The sequence below is a fragment of the Mytilus galloprovincialis genome, chromosome 1 (genome assembly GCF_965363235.1).
Source record: "Mytilus galloprovincialis chromosome 1, xbMytGall1.hap1.1, whole genome shotgun sequence".
Taxonomy (NCBI): domain Eukaryota; kingdom Metazoa; phylum Mollusca; class Bivalvia; order Mytilida; family Mytilidae; genus Mytilus; species Mytilus galloprovincialis.
In genome coordinates, this window is record NC_134838.1 from 44988381 (window position 1) to 45007641 (window position 19261).

General features: G+C 30.5%; 1 protein-coding gene across 8 annotated transcripts in view; it reads right to left on the reverse strand.

The window, feature by feature from the left end:
• Window positions 1-753: 753 nt before the first annotated feature.
• Window positions 754-19261, reverse strand: part of LOC143075614 (uncharacterized) — a 75059-nt gene continuing 56551 nt past the window's right edge. For 7 of the 8 annotated variants that reach the window (XM_076251106.1, XM_076251099.1, XM_076251154.1 and 4 more), the window contains 7 exons: window positions 16491-16886; window positions 15578-15598; window positions 10580-10674; window positions 6827-6910; window positions 6222-6428; window positions 4015-4369; window positions 754-3603 (listed from right to left, as the gene is read on the reverse strand). In XM_076251106.1, coding sequence (XP_076107221.1) covers window positions 3413-3603; window positions 4015-4369; window positions 6222-6428; window positions 6827-6910; window positions 10580-10674; window positions 15578-15598; window positions 16491-16886 — 1349 coding nt within the window. In that variant the 3' untranslated portion in view covers window positions 754-3412. The remainder of the gene's footprint in view (window positions 3604-4014; window positions 4370-6221; window positions 6429-6826; window positions 6911-10579; window positions 10675-15577; window positions 15599-16490; window positions 16887-19261) is intronic. The other variant, XM_076251115.1, reaches the window with a different exon arrangement.

Consider the following 19261-nt stretch of genomic DNA (forward strand, 5'->3'; position numbering starts at 1 on the left):
ACCTAAGTTGACCACTAGTATTCGGTGTGGTTTGTTCCGAGAACAATATTAAGGTTTCTTCGTAGTGTTGTTTGTTTTTTTAACTTATGGTTTTAATTTCATCCCAATTGGAGGAGAGAATGATTATTTCTCCCTTTTTTCATAGGACATAATATCTAAATAAATATTGCTCATGAACCTGTCCTTAATTCATTTATGTGAACTTTTCATTGTGTTCTGGGGATTACCACCCCTTTTCAAAATGGCTGGATATGGGCGTTTGTCAATTCTTCAAAAATTGCAATAATAAACGCACACAATAATTTCTGAATTCAAACTGAAAGCTTGGAATATGAGGAGGAAAGTTTTCTCTTTTTAGATGAATTAAGCTAATATTTGAAGGTCCTTTTTGTGGGTTTGACTGTTCCTGATGAATGTGAATCCAGAAAAATCACTAATATAGATGTAATTTTGTGTGTTTTTTTATAGTAATAACTTGTGTTCTGCATAATGTACAAGTATTTACCGTGGACTCCTTAAATTTGGTACATTTGCAATTCACACAGTTAATAAATATATGTACACTTCTGAAGCTGTCATCGATCGAGTGTTTAGTTGTAAGTAAATATAACCATATTAAATCAGGTGCATTACGCAGAACACAAGAAATATTGTTGCCCGTGGTGTTCCATACTTTAATCAGTTGTGAACGTATTGATCATTTACCTAATTATCTACAGAACGTAAAAAGGAACAAATATACAATAAACTAAGTTAAAAATTTCTGGAATGCTTTATTATTACAAGCCATGTGAAATTTCTAAAATAAGAATATCTATGAAGGTATCAAATTAACAAATTATCATGAAAAAATATGCCCAAACCAAAACAAGTCTTTATTGTACAGTTACTTATCATACATAATGTTCTGCTATATGTTGAATTAAAAAAATCAGTTTCATAATTATAATTTAACTTCTTAAATTTTTAATCTTTGCTATTTTTATATATCATGATTGTAATAGAAAAACCTTACATACATAATTGATTCCTTCTCTTCAGTTACAAAATCGAAAAATAAAAAAATCCAGCTTGCTGTTTTCTTTTTCTATCATTTTACAAATAAAGTTTGTTGAGTCACTGACACTTGTCAGTTAAGGTGGTACCCAAGGCCATAAAAAAGAATAGGCTTGTTTGCCCAAACCCTACCTACCCAGAAAAAAGCTGCCTACTCAAATTCTTTTATTGTCCTGATTTGAAGAAGTTTTTTTTTAATCAGATAGGCATAAAGACTAATAAACATCTGATATGTAAATTTCTTTAAAAAAAAAAAGAAAAAGAAAATGCCTACCTACCTACCAACCGTCTCAACCTTGGGTAGGGTTTGGGCAAACCAAAATATTTTTAATTGTGGCCCAACACTTTAACTAAAATTAATTTGGTTCGTTTAATTTTCTTGATATTTTGACAAAGTATTTACTTTGACCCTTTGACAAAAATATAAAAATTTTAAAAAATTTGAACCAACCGTTTTATCAGAAAAATTACACTGGTTATATAGCCGTTTGACAAACACTTATTTTGATCGTTGAGAAGCTTAATATTCCCTTAACAACACAACCTAATTAAAACGTTTAGCTGATTTTACATAGTTATCTCCCTGTAGTGTTAGGTACCACCTTAAGCATCTTTTTTCAACCAACTGAAGAGACAACAGATAATTATGGTTTCATTGGTTCATAAAAAAAAATGTCAAAATTATTCTTCGATCATTTCTCATCCTTCATAGATATCCAATACAATACAAAGGGTCTGGATCTGCATTTTCTGCATGTTTAAAAAAATTTAACGACCTTTTTTATGGTATCTATTCATCTATATTCTTTTCTATTTTACCATTTTTCTATAATCTTAATTTTTTCGGTCAATTTTTCTATATTCAAATTTTCTGGCCTATTTTTCTCTATTCGAAATTTTTTGGACCAATATTCTTTATTCTGTAAAGCCCATCCAGACCCTCGTACAAGTTTTATGCAGTGTATCTAATTACTATGGTTATTTCCCATAGCACCAAGTATCAGTTTTGTCTGGATGCTAAAAACATCTCAAGACTTACAAATGGTATGGTTTTGGACGGAATCACAATTTCAAATAGATTAGGAATATTTACAATAATCATTTTTAATAATCACATCTTTTATATTTAAAATACATGAGTTGGAAAATTCAAAAAGCTTGAGAAGTAGCCAAATATATTGATAATAAAGCAAACGATAAACAAAGTTTGTTCACAATTTTCGGATAATTAAATGAAATAAAAGAAAGAAAGTTTATGTCAATTTCAGAATCTATGTATATAAAAAATGGTCATGTAAGTCAGGTAAGAAATAAAAATAATCATGAAATCTTGGAAATAAATTATTAATTAAATATTTTCTTTATCATCGTCAATGAGTATTCATAAAATATAAGTCGTAATGACTGCCATTTCTAAATTTTTGTATAATTTGAATACTGTCATCAATGATTAAAAGTAAGCTATCTCATACTAAAAAACGTGCAGTATATTCTTATAAAAGTTTACTTTTTTGAGTAAGTTAAGGACAACAAATTTAACCAAGTACACATATCCAATTTTAACTACATACATCACATTTCAGTGAACCATGAAAACTAGGTCAAAAGAAAATCCTCTAATTTGGCATACATTCTAAAAGTTTACATAATAATGCACAAGTGTACTAAGTTGAAGTTGAAATAAACTCCTATATCAAAATAGAACCACAATTTTTTTGAATTTATATAAAAATTAAATCTGTCTTGTGATTAAAAAATACAATTTATTATGTCTCATAACTGCTACTTTCTTATAGTACATTCATTATAATAAAATAGAAATGACTATAAACTATAAATTATATATATATATATTGGTTTAAATACAGTTATCACAGAATTCAAATTCTAAAATATTTATTGGTTCATATTAGCTGTAAAGGGGCTAACAAAATAAAATGTCACTACATTATCTTCACTCTAAATTATTTAACCTCTGTAATCCTTGCTCCTAATGGAAATAAACAACAAAATGAAGCATACACTTTAAAGAAGAAAAAGGAAACAAATCAAATCAAATAATTCTTAAAAGATTTTCATCACAAGCAAATTCAGGCCTGAAATATGTAAAATATTCAGGTGTAAAAAAAATTACTAGAAAAAAAAAATACTTTTGAAAAAAACCTGCATTATCAACCAAAGTAAGCGCCAAATGTTTTTTGCAGATTGATGGCAAGAGAGTCCAACTTATTAAATCTAAATGCAAAATAATCATAAATGCAATCAGCTGTTTCAACAAAAACAAATTAATTATAATAGTCCAACAACTAAAATCACACACATTAAGCTATAAAAAATGTTAAATCATTCAAAAAAATTATGTTAAAAGTTGAGTTTTCCACACTTTTGCTCTCCCTTGATTGAACTCTCCGTCACCTTCAGAGTCCATTTTCTTTTTATACTCTACTAGAGCATGCATACTCAATGGTTGCCAATCACTGACATAGTTTGTGTAATACTTTCTATGTTTGTCGGGAATTGGTGCAGATTTACACGACGGATGCTCATCTGAAAAATAAGAAAATTATGTTCAAATGATCTTGTTTTTTTTATCTTTCATCTGACAAAATAGTTTATGTTGTCTCTGTGTGTATATTACCTCATGTATTTTATAAAAAGTTTTGACAGAAAATACTATTTATTTTTTTTATAAAGCAACATCCTTAAATCCTTTTCTCTCTATTGTGTATTTGTTAATTATTCCCCCTTGCATGTCTCCAATAAAAATCTTTGACATGCAAAATAATATTTTCAACAGATGACTTTGTATCTATATGAATAACGATATTGTCTCTTTTTTCCCCATGTCCTTCAAATTTTTCACCACAAAATAGCTGTTGTAACTTTCTGCAAAGCAACAACATTGTCTACCTTTTCTTAAGACAAAATATATAAAAAGAAAGATAACTCTTGAATTACCTGATGCTGCTCTCATTCCCATAACAGAATGTGACTTATTTTCTGGAGCTTTGGCCTCATTAAATGCCCTAGGTATGTCCCTATCCTCTTTAAATTTCTCAGAAAATCCTCCTTTGTATCTTGTGTCTTTTTCTGTAAGGAACTTTAAGTTTTCTCTTGGTTTCCTATGACGTTTTCTAGACATGAGCATAACAAGCTCATCATCCAGTCCACTGTACTGTTCCTCTGGTTTAATGTTTTCTTTGAAATTATCTTTTAAGTCTTCTGTATCTTCTTCTGCAATAGGTTCTGATGTAAAGGTGCGCTCATTTTCTTGTCCCCTTACCCATCTTTTATATTCTTCTTCAGAGAAATCCTGAAACAAATTCAGTAACATTTTAAAAACTGGTTTAAAAAAATAAATGACATAAAATAGAATATTGTTTTAATAACTGTCTAGAACATCTACAACTTTTTAAATTCTCAGATATCTTCTTAGATCTGCAACAGTTCAAATTGACTCATATCATTGGACAATTAAGATCTGATACCATCAGCTTCAAAATAAATCAGATCAACCATTTTTCCATAAACCCTAATACATTACAATGTTTTGAACACTGACAAACAATATATACTGAGTGACAAAAGAAAGGATACACTTTTGTTTTTTTAATAATTTTTTAAAAAGTAAAGATATAAAAATGAAACTTGATACACACGTTAATTAGGTAAAACTACGTCCCATACATATTGATTTTTTACCTGTACAACAGGTGAGTTCTTCACATTTCTTAAAATCTAAATTTGGGAAATTTGCACATGCAGAGAAATTTGTTTGTAAAATTCGACTTAATTTGATGTTGTTCAACACCTGTTACTGTATCCAGTCATAAGTTCACAAAATTTCAAGAAAACATTTCAAAATGACCCGTCTTCCGCCCGCACTATGGGAACGTGCAATTGGCATGATTCAAGCAGGCATGGGTATGACTGCCGTGTCAAGAGCAATTGGCTGTAAACGTTTGACATTATATCGAATACAGCAGAGATTCCAAAGGACTGGATCTACGGCGGATCGACCTCGGTCTGGGCTGCCACCAGTAACAACAATTGCTGACGACAGATTCATTCCTATACGGCATTTGAGGGATAGGTTTATGCCTCCTAGGGCATCGACTGGTGTTGTTCAAGGCAGATGTATCAGTGCTCAAACAGTCCATAGAAGACTCTGGTCTTCGTCCTAGACGTGCTTATGGGGGACTGACACTGACACAACGACACAGACAAGAGCGGTTAAGATGGTGTCAAGCTCGTTTACGATGGAGACTCAATAATGAATGGAGCAATATTTTGTTTTCTGATGAGTCCAGATTCACTCTCCAGCATACAGATGGTCGAGCAAGAGTTTATAGACGATAAGTTGAATGATTTGCAGATTGTTGCGTCCAACAGCATGACAGATTTGGTGGTGGTAGTGTCATGGTTTGGGGTGGCATTTGATGAAATTCTGTCAACGGAAGTGGTTAATTTCATTAACAGATATGGACCTGAAATAACATTTCAGCATGACAATGCCCGTCCCCACACTGCTCGTGTTTCAAATGCCTACTTGCAGCAACAAAACATCGATGTGTTGCCATGGCCATCAAAATCTCCAGACATGAATCCCATCGAGCACATATGGGATGAACTGAAGTTCGCTCAAAGCAAGGCCAACCTGTTACACTGCAAGAATTGTCCCAAGCATTACAACAGGAATGGAACAACATGCCTCAGGCTAAAATTTCCAAAATTGTCTTGTTTATGCGACGTAGGCTCCATGCAGTAATTAATGCCAATGGTGGACACACAAGATATTGACTTTGCAAACTGTAAACATCTGATGAAACGTACTGTTATTCGAGATTTTTTATCTCATCTGTTGTTTTTAAGTTGTGCCAAAACTGTTACTCTGCTGTACTTTATTTTTTTTAGTATGCATAATTCATTGTTAGTCATTCATACATTTGTTATTGTTAATTTTATTGTTAAAACTTATTTCTTGAAAATTTGATAATAAATAAGTGTATCGTTTCTTTTGTCGCTCAGTATATATCAGTTTTATATCCGGATTGCAAGTGTATATTTTATTTTAAATGTAGAAATAGTAGTGTGTTCCAGGTTATAATGATAAGCTTCAAGGTTTTTTAATTCTAAATTTAAATAATAAACATCTTTTTACTTACAGATGAATCATCAAGCCATGAAGGCAGATATTTGGCCACGCCTTCACCGATCTCAGCGTCTAATTGATTAACTGGATTTTCTATGTTGAGAATATTTGTCCTGTCTTGGTTATTCACCGAGGCTCTGTACATCAGTTCTGTCTTGTGTCTCTGGTTACGAACTCTCCTCATCACTGATTGGTCAGACAGACGAGCTATTTCTGACACCTAAGAATCAAAATTACAGGTATATGATATTGGAATATACTCATATCAATTCACTTAAAATCAAAGTTTGGCAAAAAAGGTTGCATATACTTTTAAATTTTTATCAATGATGATAAAATGACCTTCTCTTAAGAAGTCCTTAAAAACTAAAAGTAGATGTCCGTTTCAGGCTTTTCCCAGCTGGATCATGTCTGGTAAATTTATAAACGTCTGGAATAATTATGACCATTTTGGAAGCTTTTGGAATGATTGTAAATGAGATAAATATCTACATTATTTATTTTTCTTTTGAGAGAAAGGTCAGAATACATTGACTATAGAACTAATTTCTACTACCTAGTCAATTCATTTCATAACTGAGAATATTTTTGCTCATTATAAACACAATCATTACTTACATCCTCGTTGTCAGCAGCAAATATTCTTCTTAGATTTACATTATATTTTCCTAAATGGAACCTCACCAAGGCATTATAAGCATCCTGAAAAGAAAAAGAAAATTTCCTTTTAAAATCAGTCAAATACAAAAACTGAGTTGTCTGGAACTGAAAATATCAATAAAGCAATGATATCTTGCTACCTTATATGTACTAAAAAAATGGTTACATAATCTTTACAAAAAAGTCAATGTAAGAATAATTTGCCTATCTAAGCAATATATATCCTGAAGAACAAAAAACTGTGCACAGTTTCATCATATTTCAACAAGACTTGGTAAGTTTTATTGTCCAATGTGACTGTGTGAACATAAACTTTAGCATTTCATAGAGATATACATAGATTGTTCTTTTATTTAACAGTTCATTATTGTCATTATAATGCCTTTAAAAAAGGTAAAAATTTAGATCAGAGAGTTCCATAGCAAGGCAGTATAAATGTTAAAAGCTCCTTCATACAACAGAAACCACCAAGAAAAGAAATGCTATAACTGTCTATAAAAGTAACAGAATGCTCTGAAAAATAGGAGTTCCCTGCAATAACATAAGGGTATCATAAGCTAGTTAGCGCTTTGGTACTGAAATGATTCCTATATAATTAGTTCAATTTTCTGTTTATAAATTAATAGATTATTGAGAAACTAATTTTCCAACTTTCTAAAGCAAAGTTGACTTTTTGTTATAAAAGATGAATTAAGCTAGTCTTATAGATCACTTTTGGTTATATAGCTCCTTCCCTACTCAGGTATTCATACTTGGCTTCCAAAAGTTTACGATTGAGCTTTCTTTGTAAAAATAAGTGTAAACTAGAGGCTCTAAAGAGCCTGTGTCGCTCACCTTGGTCTATGTGAATATTAAACAAAGGAAGCAGATGGATTCATAACAAAATTGTGTTTTGGTGATTGTGATGTGTTTGTACATCTTACTTTACTAAACAGTCTTGCTGCTTACAATTATCTCTATCTATAATGAACTTGGCCCAGTAGTTTCAGTGGAAAAGGCTAATAAAAATTTACAAATTTTATGAAAATTATTAAAAATTGACTATCAAGGACAATAACTCCTTAGGGGGTCAATTAACCATTTAGGTCATGTTGACTTATTTGTAAATCTTACTTTGCTGAACATTATTGCTGTTTAAAGTTTATTTCTGTCTATAATAATATTCAAGATAATAATCAAAAACAGTAAAATTTCCTTAAAATTATCAATTCAGGGGCAACAACGGGTTGTCCGATTTATCTGAAAATTTCAGGGCAGATAGATCTTCACCTGATAAACAATTTTACCCCATGTCAGATTTGCTCTAAATGCTTTGGTTTTTGAGTTATAAGCCAAAAACTGCATTTTACCTCTATGTTCTATTTTTAGCCATGGCGGCCATCTTGGTTGGTTGGACACATTTTTTAAACTAGATACCCCAATGATGATTGTGGCCAAGTTTTGTTTAATTTGGCCCAGTAGTTTCAGAGGAGAAGATTTTTGTAAAAGTTAACGATGACGGACGACGACAGACAACAGATGACAGATGCAAAGTAATGGGAAAAGCTCACTTGGCCCTTTGGGCCAGGTGAGTTAAAAAGCATTTACGCAGCATAAAATTTATAAAATCTTTATTTTTTTTTCTTTCATAGACCTTTGGGATACAGTTATAAAATTGTAACAAAACTGAGATTCTACTGATCTGTTATCTTAAAATTTGGTTTTGTGAAACTGACTGACAATTAAAATCATTCAAAGTGACAGATACCCAGTGAATAAAACACATCTTCATCTAAAAGCTTCTTTTATGTAACACAGATTATCAAAGCAATTGTTGATTACAGAATCTTTTCGAAAAATGGAATTGAAATTGTTACTTCACAAATAATAAAATTCCCTTAATTGCCTACATTAAGATAACACTGAAGTTAAATTTCTCTCAAAACATGACTTCTTAGTCAATCTAAGATATATTCACAGCCGATAAAATATTCAAAGATTTACAGATTCTTTCTTTCAAAAGACTTGTTTTTGTTGTAATAAAACTCTGACAAGTTAAATTATACAAAGTGAAAGTTACATGACAAAAATACCACATTATTTTTATTCTGTCATAAAATTATGTAATATGTACTTTCAAAGCAAAACAAAACTCATTAAACGGCAACTTTGCATTTAAAAATCAATACTAATGTCATTCAAGTATGCATTCCAATAAACTAGAGATTCTAAAGTAGCAATTTTGGTTTGACCTATGAATTTAGATTTCATTGTCATCTGATATTTATTTTTCTTCATCAATTATTGATTAAATGAAGTCAGCTTCAGAAGCATATTTATTTTAACATGCATTTTAAGAAGGAAAACTTGTTGATGAGATATGATTGCGCTTTACTTATACTAAATAAAGTTTAGATGTACTAGTTTGATCTGAGTTTCATAGTTATAAGCATTGCATATAAGATTCATAACATTTGGTTTAGTCAAACTTAAGTAAGGGAACAGAAATGAAAAAAATCTGCAATTTTTCCATTTGTAAAGGGGAATAACTCTAGGATAGTAAAATTGATGCCACCAAAATCCAAACTCGATCTGTGTTTTGTGGTAATAAGCATTGCATATAATTCTTCATAACATTTGGTTGAGGCAAACTAAAGTTGCAGGTTGGAAACAATTTCGTGATAAAGACATACAAGGGATAAACTTAATCCCCTTACCGCTACTGCAGAGGCATTAAAATGTATGATGTCATAAGCCTACAGCAATCACATTGTCTAGGAAATCAGCAATAAGCAGATAATAAGTCATCTCTCAAAATAAAGATTTTTTTCTCTGCTATTTCCCCATTAATGAGATGGCAGTGAAACAACTATATATATAAATAAGAGATAATTCGATGTCACTGAGTGTATTGGGCCTCAAAGCAGATAATAGAATTTGCTCATGATAACATGCAACATCTTCGAAAAAATTCAATAGCTTACACCACAAAACTTTCATGTCAGATATACAATAACTTCAGAATCAAATGATGAATAATTTATTTTCGCCCAAAAAATAAGGTAGACTTAATTACATTAGTCTAAGTTACGGCTTTTTTAAATGCAATACTTGAAAGACTCGATATCAGATAAGGAATTCTCTTTTTTTATATTCACTTTCATCATTTATAATGTGTCTGTGATCTGTTTCAGTAAAATGTTACATATCTTTTCTTAAAATGTGGTATTTTTTTTAAATTGTCTGCTTTGGATTTACCATTTTTTGTAGTTACTTGCAAGTCCTAGACTTCAAACCGTACTTTTTATGATTGACAATAAAACACTTTTACAGGTGGTAGGTAGTTTAAGATGTCTCAATTTAAAAGCTTTGGTGTCAGCCTTCAGTGGAAAACACTTTTCACCTGCCTTTTTTGTTTAGCTATGGGGAAAACCCTTTTTTTCTTTAATCCATACAATAATTACAAAAGGACAACATAATTTTACTTCCCATACAAGATTATGTACATCTTTGAAAGTTTGAAGGGAAGTTTCAAGATGTACACTTCCCACTGAACAATGCAGAAAAACTCAATATATATATATATATTATATCACTGTTTAATAATGTGTGTTCTAGGTTTGGTTTAATTTGTTTAGTGTTCTAATTCAGGATTAGAGAACAATGTTCAAAACCTTCTCAGCCCTAAATGATTTTTTTCCCAGAAAAGAGTATATAAAAACAAAGTCAAACCTTGTATTCTCTTGGAATCTTTGCATCTTCTTTATACAGTCTAATCATTGACTCTTTTCTCAAGATATCCAACAATTTTTCTGCTCCAGCTCGACCTATAGAAAAAATAAAATCATTATATTCATTGAATCGCAGCAACCTAAATGAACCATAGATAAACATGCGTCTGAAAAAAAACATTCTTTGTAACCAATGTCAGAACCACTGCATTTATAAGAACAACATTGTAACTACAAAACTGTTGAGTTCTTTTTGTCTTACCAATAAATTATACAAGATTCAATTTTTTTTAATTCTTTTTTCAAGATGAATTCAATTATATAAGAACTGTAAGAATACTTCTTTCACTGGTTTCATACAGTTGTTAAAGCATGGATCAGGCAAACTGGTGTTTTTTTGTGTAAAGCATCTTATAAAGTCTTGATTGTCTATTAGTCCCATTTCTTTTGTACATTTTTATCAATTCTAAGCTCCCAGATTTTCTTTCTCCAGAATTCAGGTTTCAATTCAAACCCCTTGCAAAGATTATCATAAACAGTTTTGACTATTTTATAAAGGTCTTAAATACATGGTTAGCTCCATTGAAAATTAATCCAGGTTTCACGCACATCAATTCATATATTTTCCACATTGATTTAATCTGGTATATGCTACAGTCAAAGTGTTTAGGTTACATCCAAACCAAACAACAAAAAGAGAGCATTTGATTGTTTAAAAAAATAAATTTGCATCATTAAAAATTTCTAACAAAGACAGAATTCTATAATGACAAGATCACTCTGTATGAATAAACTAAAAATAGTCAACAACAATTTCTATTTTTAATCTAATGATGTCTTTTTTTTTCAAAATCCCCATGATTTGTCTAGATGTACATTTAAGCGCAGCATCTGCATATTTGTGCACTTTCTTTTTTTCTTAATGGATTATACATACAAATATAGATATTAAAAGCCAATGAAATATAAAATGAGATAAAAATAATTATTAAAAAAATAACTATACTCCTCAAGAACAAAAAACCAAAACCTAATGCACAACTTCCAGTTCAGTAAAACAAAATAATCAATCTATAGCTAATTGACAACTTTTAATTAATTGTAAATATGAAAATAAAAAATAATCAGACACCTGCAGACACCCATTTTAATAGCATAAGTAATCTCATAAAAGGGTAGGAAAAATGGCTGGGCTGCGATTCTATAATATTGATTAATAGATTGATTGGTGTTAAATGCCACTTTCAACACTACTGGGATATTTTGTGGTGGCCAGTTTGTAATTGTGGAGAGCCAGAGAGCCCTGTTTCCACACAACTGGGATATTTGGTGGTGGCCAGTTTGTAATAGTGGAGAGCCAGAGAGCCCTGTTTCAACACAACTGGCATATTTTGTGATGGCCAGTTTGTAATAGTGGAGAGCCAGAGTGCCCTGTTTCAACACTACTGGGATATTTTGTGGTGGCCAATTTGTAATAGTGGAGAGCCAGAGAGCCCTGTTTCAACACTACTGGGATATTTTGTGGTGGCCAGTTTGTAATAGTGGAGAGCCAGAGAGCCCTTGAGAGAAGCACCAACTTTCTATAGGAAACTAACAATCATTGTCAATTCAGATTGGACTTGAATGCACCTGTCACATGCAGGATTTGAACTCACAACCTCAAGACTTTAATACTTCTAACCCTTGAAATAAAAGCAAGCAGTAAAATTTACACTTTTGACAAATCATAATAAGAAATTTTGATCCTCATAAAAGTATGAATAACTCCAAATAATAAATCTGTAATTTCAACGAAGAAACACAGTATTTTCAAATGCATGTTTGATTGCCAATAAATTACAGAGTTTCAGCGACTATTACTCAGATATATTCTGAACCAGGAAGAAAGTTAAAATTAAATATAAGAATTCCCCTGAGGTAAATGATATAGGATCAAATAAAATACCACAATTGACTTAGATGAACATTAAAATTCTTATTCTAAGCCAATAATGTGATTCCTATAGCAGTCATTACATAATTATTGATTTTTTGAATTTCAAATCAAGTTTGAAAGTACCAAATTGATCAAATGATTAAAAAATAATAGTCTCATCATGTTATGTATCAATACTAAGGTTAACTTTATAAATGTCTTTTCAGTATAAGTTGACTTTTTCCTTGTGTAAGTTATTTCAATTTCCATCCATTAATTTTTTTAACTTCTTAATAGTCTGTGTGAAATAACAAAAAATTATCTGTTTTTTTATTAGAACACTTCAAAATTTACAAAAAAGTGTGTACCCTATCTTGTTTTATTGTTAACCAGATTAATGTTGCACTAGTTATTAGTAAAATTGATTACAATTGATGTACATTGTCCTATCTACAATATAAAAGCTACAGAAATAAATGAAACAAAATAGAGTTGTCTCCCATATTTAAGTTCCAAATCTAAGCTTTATAACCCATTTATATAAATATAGTTTCTATTTTGTCTGAAAAATTTGATTCCCTAAGGAAATCTAGATTTTACCCTCGATTTCTGGATTATTTTTCCTCAATTCTTTCATTCGTTTCCATTCAGCTAAAATTGGATTGATAAGAACTTTCATGATATCCACATTTTTTGCAAGGTTGGTGATTGATTTTTCAAATTGTATAGATTGAATAGTCCTTGGATGCTTGAAAGCATTTATGTATGAGGCAGAGACAATTAAATTTTTCATTAAGCAAAATAAAATGTACTGGAGCTTATGAACCTTAAAAGTATTAAAATACTATTAAAAGAGGTTATAAATTTCCAACAACAAAAGATATCAATTTTTGATACCGAGTAACATAAAAGAGTATGGAATTTGTAATTAAATCACCATAATTCCTTTTCAGACATGAACAATATTCGTCTAAAAATCAATGAAACCAATAAAATTTATTTCCATCCATTTCTGACATGATAATTGTATAATGATCAAGAATTAAAAAAAATCATCTCCCAGTACCTGGGGACTTGGATATCATCGCATCACCAACTACTACAAGCTTTTTAATTTTAGAGAAAATTCCTCCACAAACAGAAGAAATGGCATTTAATGCTTTTGAATTTATAACAAACATTTCAAAAAGCTGCTTATATCTATTGATGCTGAGAAAATAAATGTCACTGTCAGTTATCAATATTTCATAATCATAATTTCAAAAATCAATTACTTGTGGGTAACAAGGAAAAATAACTACTGCACATATTAAGTTCTGTTATAACAAGGAAATTATATTTTAATGATAATGATATTTGAAATCCATAACATATAGCAGCTTAAATCCATTTACATTTTTTTTTTGCAGATGGGAAAAAGGTAATATAGAATAAATAATAAATGGTCTTTTTAAGTATTTATTTTCAAAATTTTAAAACTCATTCTTAGTTCTATTTAGACCTAGTGTCTTCTAAATATATTTGAAAGAAAAAAAGATATATCTGCCATTAAAACCTGCACCATCCACAATTTTTCAATCTTTTATTAAGTAGGTCAAATCATTGTAAATTTATATAGCCATAAAGGCCATGGAATTGTTCAGCCCAACATTTACCATTGCCCCAACATGTGAAAATAATCAGCACTATATTTCAATTAAACTTGTAAAATCTCAACTTCCACAACATAGTTTGTTGAGGGAGGAAGGTTTCCAATTTTTAATTTTTTTTATCAGTTTTTATCTCAATTGCTTACAAGCTAAAACATTTCATATTTCAAAGAAATATCTAAAAATGTCAAATAAAAGATTAAATCCCCTGAGATGGAGGGATGAGAAACTAAAAAATATTATAACACGGCCTTAAGCCATTATAATCTTGTCAATAGTGTTATACAGTGCATGCTACACATATGCCATGAGAGTAATCAAAACTGAGAAAAATAATGAATAAATAATATGATGATATAAAAGGTCTTGAATAATAAAAATCTATATATGAATAGAGACAAACATATAACATGTGCATACAGTGTAAAAGAAAGAGAGTAGCAAGTTCTAGAAGTATCAGTTGACAATCAATTATAAATAGAATCTCCAAGGAGTCTGTATAGCTCAACTGGCACCAACAAATTCTACTGAATCAAAACGGAATTAAAACATCTATTATTTTTCTAGTTTTTTTAAAGTTTTATTGGGCTAAATTTTGTCATATATTTTGGGCAGAAATATTGAATTCGAAATTTCCAAAGTAATATTAAGCTTCTAATCAAATCAGAACCATCCTCCCCCTTTTTACCCCAATTTCCATTTATGGTACTTGTTTTTTTAAAAGATGTAGATGGCCCTGTCTGGACTTATCAGTTATTTTGGTTTCATAGTTTAAGGGGCTTGAATTTAAGATTTTGAAAGAGGACTGGTTTCTAAAGTTTAGTGGTATCAGAGAATGTTACACATTTCAATGCTTTGATTGTCATTTATGGTCAATTGGGAGATTGCTGAATAAGATCCAGAAATGGAACATCTTTTCGGTAAGCAGCGAAAATGTTTTGTGTGAGGATTTTATTTTTTTAATCAACTTTTTGCTGATTTTGTATAAACATTACTTCATAAAAAAGATTCACTTAGAAATGTCCACATAAAATAAATGGTGATATCTTACTAACATCTTCCAAGAACTGTTCCACCCAAAGTTGGTCCCATTTAGGAAAGTCATTTTGTGTTATTCAATTTGTGGCTGATTGATATCTTGGATCATGGAAGGGTATTAGATTTGAAATCCCTTAAAGTCTGATTTCATTAAGGTCCTGTTGTTATAGAGGAGATTTTAATTTTAGAGGTTTTAAAAATTAAATTTAGACTGACGACACATGCCAAGTGATAAAACTGCTCTCTTGCACAAAGTGAAAGGACAGATAAATGATAAAGAAGCACTCAATAATATAAGATATAAAATCAAGAGTGAATTTGAAGACAGTGCAGAAAAGGGGAGACAATACGTAGGAGTGTAGATATAAATATTTGGAGGGAGTAAACTTTAACCAACCTGTTAATGGATTCACAACATCTGAAATTAATAGGTATGAACACAAATTAATAAATGTAGTGAAACTTATTTAGTGAACTTATTGTGCTAATTTCCTCTCTATCATTACTCCAATATGATTGGACAACAGATCCTGTGTCCACTCCGCTCCGCTCCCATAACAAGGATACTGAATTAATCATTCTTATGATAAAACCAAAGGATCCCGAAAGGTCTTTAAAAAAGTAGTAAAAGAAGTGTTTTAGGTTCCTTGTAAGCAAAGTGTGGACACAGCATCTGTATTTCTATAATATTTACATAACTCATAAATATTAAAACAGGTTAGTTTGACCAAAAAATTTGGTTTGCAATTATTAACAAGTAAAAAGATGTATATTATTCCCCATTCCCAATATGACATTTTTAACAAATGCAATGAGTACCTCTTGATTTATGTTTCCCCATTTGTCAATATGAAAGATAACTTCAACCAAATATTCCACACTTTACCAAAAGAAATGTAATTGCAGTTTACATTGAGTAATGGTTTCCTGCTGACTATTTTTTTTTTTTAAATTATGTCTTTTTCAGAAATGATGCAATTATACCTTACTCACATGAACTTATTTAATTAGATCATAAAAGTTGTAAAGATGTTAAATGTAGGACACTGTAAACCAACTTATTTTTCGTGGACAATTTTACTCAATTTTCTAGACCCATTCATGGCAATTTATTTTTGTAATTTGTAATACTTTCTTGATCGAAAATTATATATACTAAACGATGGAAGCTTGAAATATATTCACATAGTTTATATTCATGTTATTTTTCTGTTGGCAAAAATAGCAAAAATTAGTTGGTTTACACTCAATCAAAGTTAAAGCCTATTTAACCAGGATTCTATAAATAAATCCACAATAATCAAACACACCTCCATGTTTGTGTAGTTTTGGGTGTATTGGTTTAGTTGTCTTCTGTTCAATCTTTGGATGTAAGAAATAATCAGCTTTTTCTGGTCCAAATTTCTGATACAATTGGACCTGGTACCATTCTAACATCTCCTTTTCAGACATTGGGGTGCCTGGTTTTGATTCTGGTCCACCCAAATCAGGATTGGATGGTGTTCTGGACATCGGAGGTAGGGAGGCCTGAAATCCTCTACCTTGTCTGGTCCCTGGGGACACAGAAGCCCTTCCAGACCCAGCACTACCTGACTTTTGTGTGACATTTCCTGCTGATGGTGTGCGTTCAGTAACTATTAGGGGTTGAGCTACATTCCCCTTTATTTTCTTCTTCCTTTCTCCTTTGGCTGATTTCTTATCTTCCTCTAAAATATAAATAAATTTTATAAGGCAAAAACAATATCAGGACTCTAAAAAATAATGGTAACATGTTTGATGCTTACAGTACTTCACTTTTTCATTGATACAATTTCATTGTTTAGTTATCTGGTCGAAAGTGGTAAAATTTAGTTTGATTTGACTAGAAAGCTTTTAAAAAGTCCTTTATTCTGATACTATTTACAGCATAAACTATTCATATGTTACTTTCTGACTTTTATAGCTGACTATGTGGTATGGGCTTTGCTCATTGTTGAAGGCCGTACAGTGACCTATAGTTGTTGATGTCTGTGTCATTTTGGTCTCTTGTGATCAGCTGTCTCATTGGCAATCATACCACATCTTCTTTTTTATATTATCACCTTTACAACTGAATAATGCTTTGTACCCCCAAAAGAAAGCAGACATTTTGTTCACAAAAAAATAAAATGACTAACAAATTTAGAAAACAGAAATAGAAATGATCAGTTTCAAGTGGACACAAGAGAGACAATTTATATAACTCTCAAAAGTCATTCCCCATCGGTCATTCACTTCTGATACTAACAATTATTATAATCAAGCATAAGTAAAGGTGTCAGTCCATAAACATTGGAGATACCAAACCAATACTGACAATTCCACAGAGATGATTAAAAATAAAATGTAATCAACAATCCCAGACGAAGGGCAATCGTATAACTCATATTTCATGTCAGATCTTTTCATCAGGAAAAGGTGGATAAAAAATTGTATACTTTATTACAAATATGAGTGTATGCTTTTGTATGAAGGAAAAAAATTGCATTGGAATAGCTTCATATATAATCACTGAGAAAAAAGACTCATGTTTTGCAAGCTGTTTACAACTAATCGGAGTGATGGCAAAAGTTGTTTTTTAAGGAAAGGGAAATATGTGATTAAACCTCAGCAGGGTTCATGTTATAAATAAGTACAATATTTAGAGACCCCATAATTATCTGGATGAAAAAAACAAACCTGCATAAAATTAGCTGCTTCAGTTTTAAAATCAAACTTTGAATTTTATTTCTTTCCCCAGAAAAAAATCTTCATTTATGTTAACAGGCATTTCAAATTTATGTACAAGTTGAAAAACTATAACTGACATACCAGCTATGGATTCAAGACTCCCTAGTCCTATTATAGACCGTCTTGGTAACATTTCATCTCATATATCAAACATGTTAGTAACTTAGATTTTTCAAATTGGTAATGATGGATTAAATCAAAGTCTTAAGTGGAATTAAACTGCCAAAAACTAAGTATAAAATTCTTAATAACCTTAATATGTGTAGCTAATCTTTTATTTTTTTATCAAAAGGAAAACACAAGACTGCTTTTTAAGATGATTATTTTTATAGTACATATATATAATAGTATCAAATGTTTTTTCTTTCTTTAAAGTCATAAGAAACCTCAAATCAAAAAAAAATAATGCATATGTTTTTTTTATAACTGAATGGATAGTTTTCATTATAAAACTTATGTACACATACTTTTTTCTGAAGAAAATTCTTTAATTTATTCATATTTAGAAGAAGTTCACTTTATTTGAATTGCTTCCTTCCTTCCAGGAAGCAATTCCCCCGACATATTTTCCGTATGCAAAGTGACCTCAGTGTGACCCATCTCGTAAAAATCCGGTGATCACAATACGCGTGGATGTCCTTAAAATAGACTATTATCTGAATTTACATGTTAAACATGTGCTCAATTTCCATGCTTTTTTGTTGAATTTTTGTCGATTGTTGACAAACAGGTGACAATCGTTAAACTTCGGCTTCAAAACACGAATTTTAATTACCTGCCATATTTTGACAACAACACTGACCGAATGAAAAAAAAAATTGACAATTATACGAAATTTACATGAAAAAAATGATAAATTCGTGCACAGAAGACTAAGTTTATGATGTTTGTATGCATTGGTTTAAGAATTAGAAGAACATTATTTTTCACCGGTCACTCGTTTCTTATGACTTTAATGAGTTTTTTTTAATGGATTTAAAGTATGCAAAATTTAGTCTAATGTTAAAATCTATAATTTATTTGAAGAATGACACAATTTACACTAAACATGTACTCTTATGAAATGAATCTTAAATATTTAATTTTCATATTTTCTACATATGAACAAGCTTATTTCACTTTATTCCCCTTATATATTTTATCACAAACTCTGTCCGAATCTATACCCTTTATAAACTTTTTTATGTGTAAAATTATGTATTTTCAACTTGATAACTATTTTCTGAATACAAATGAAATACTGTTAAATCCCTTATCATACATCAATTTTATCATGTATCACAAAAAAAAGTCTGATCTAATCATAAGATTTGATATAAATTTCCTTACAATA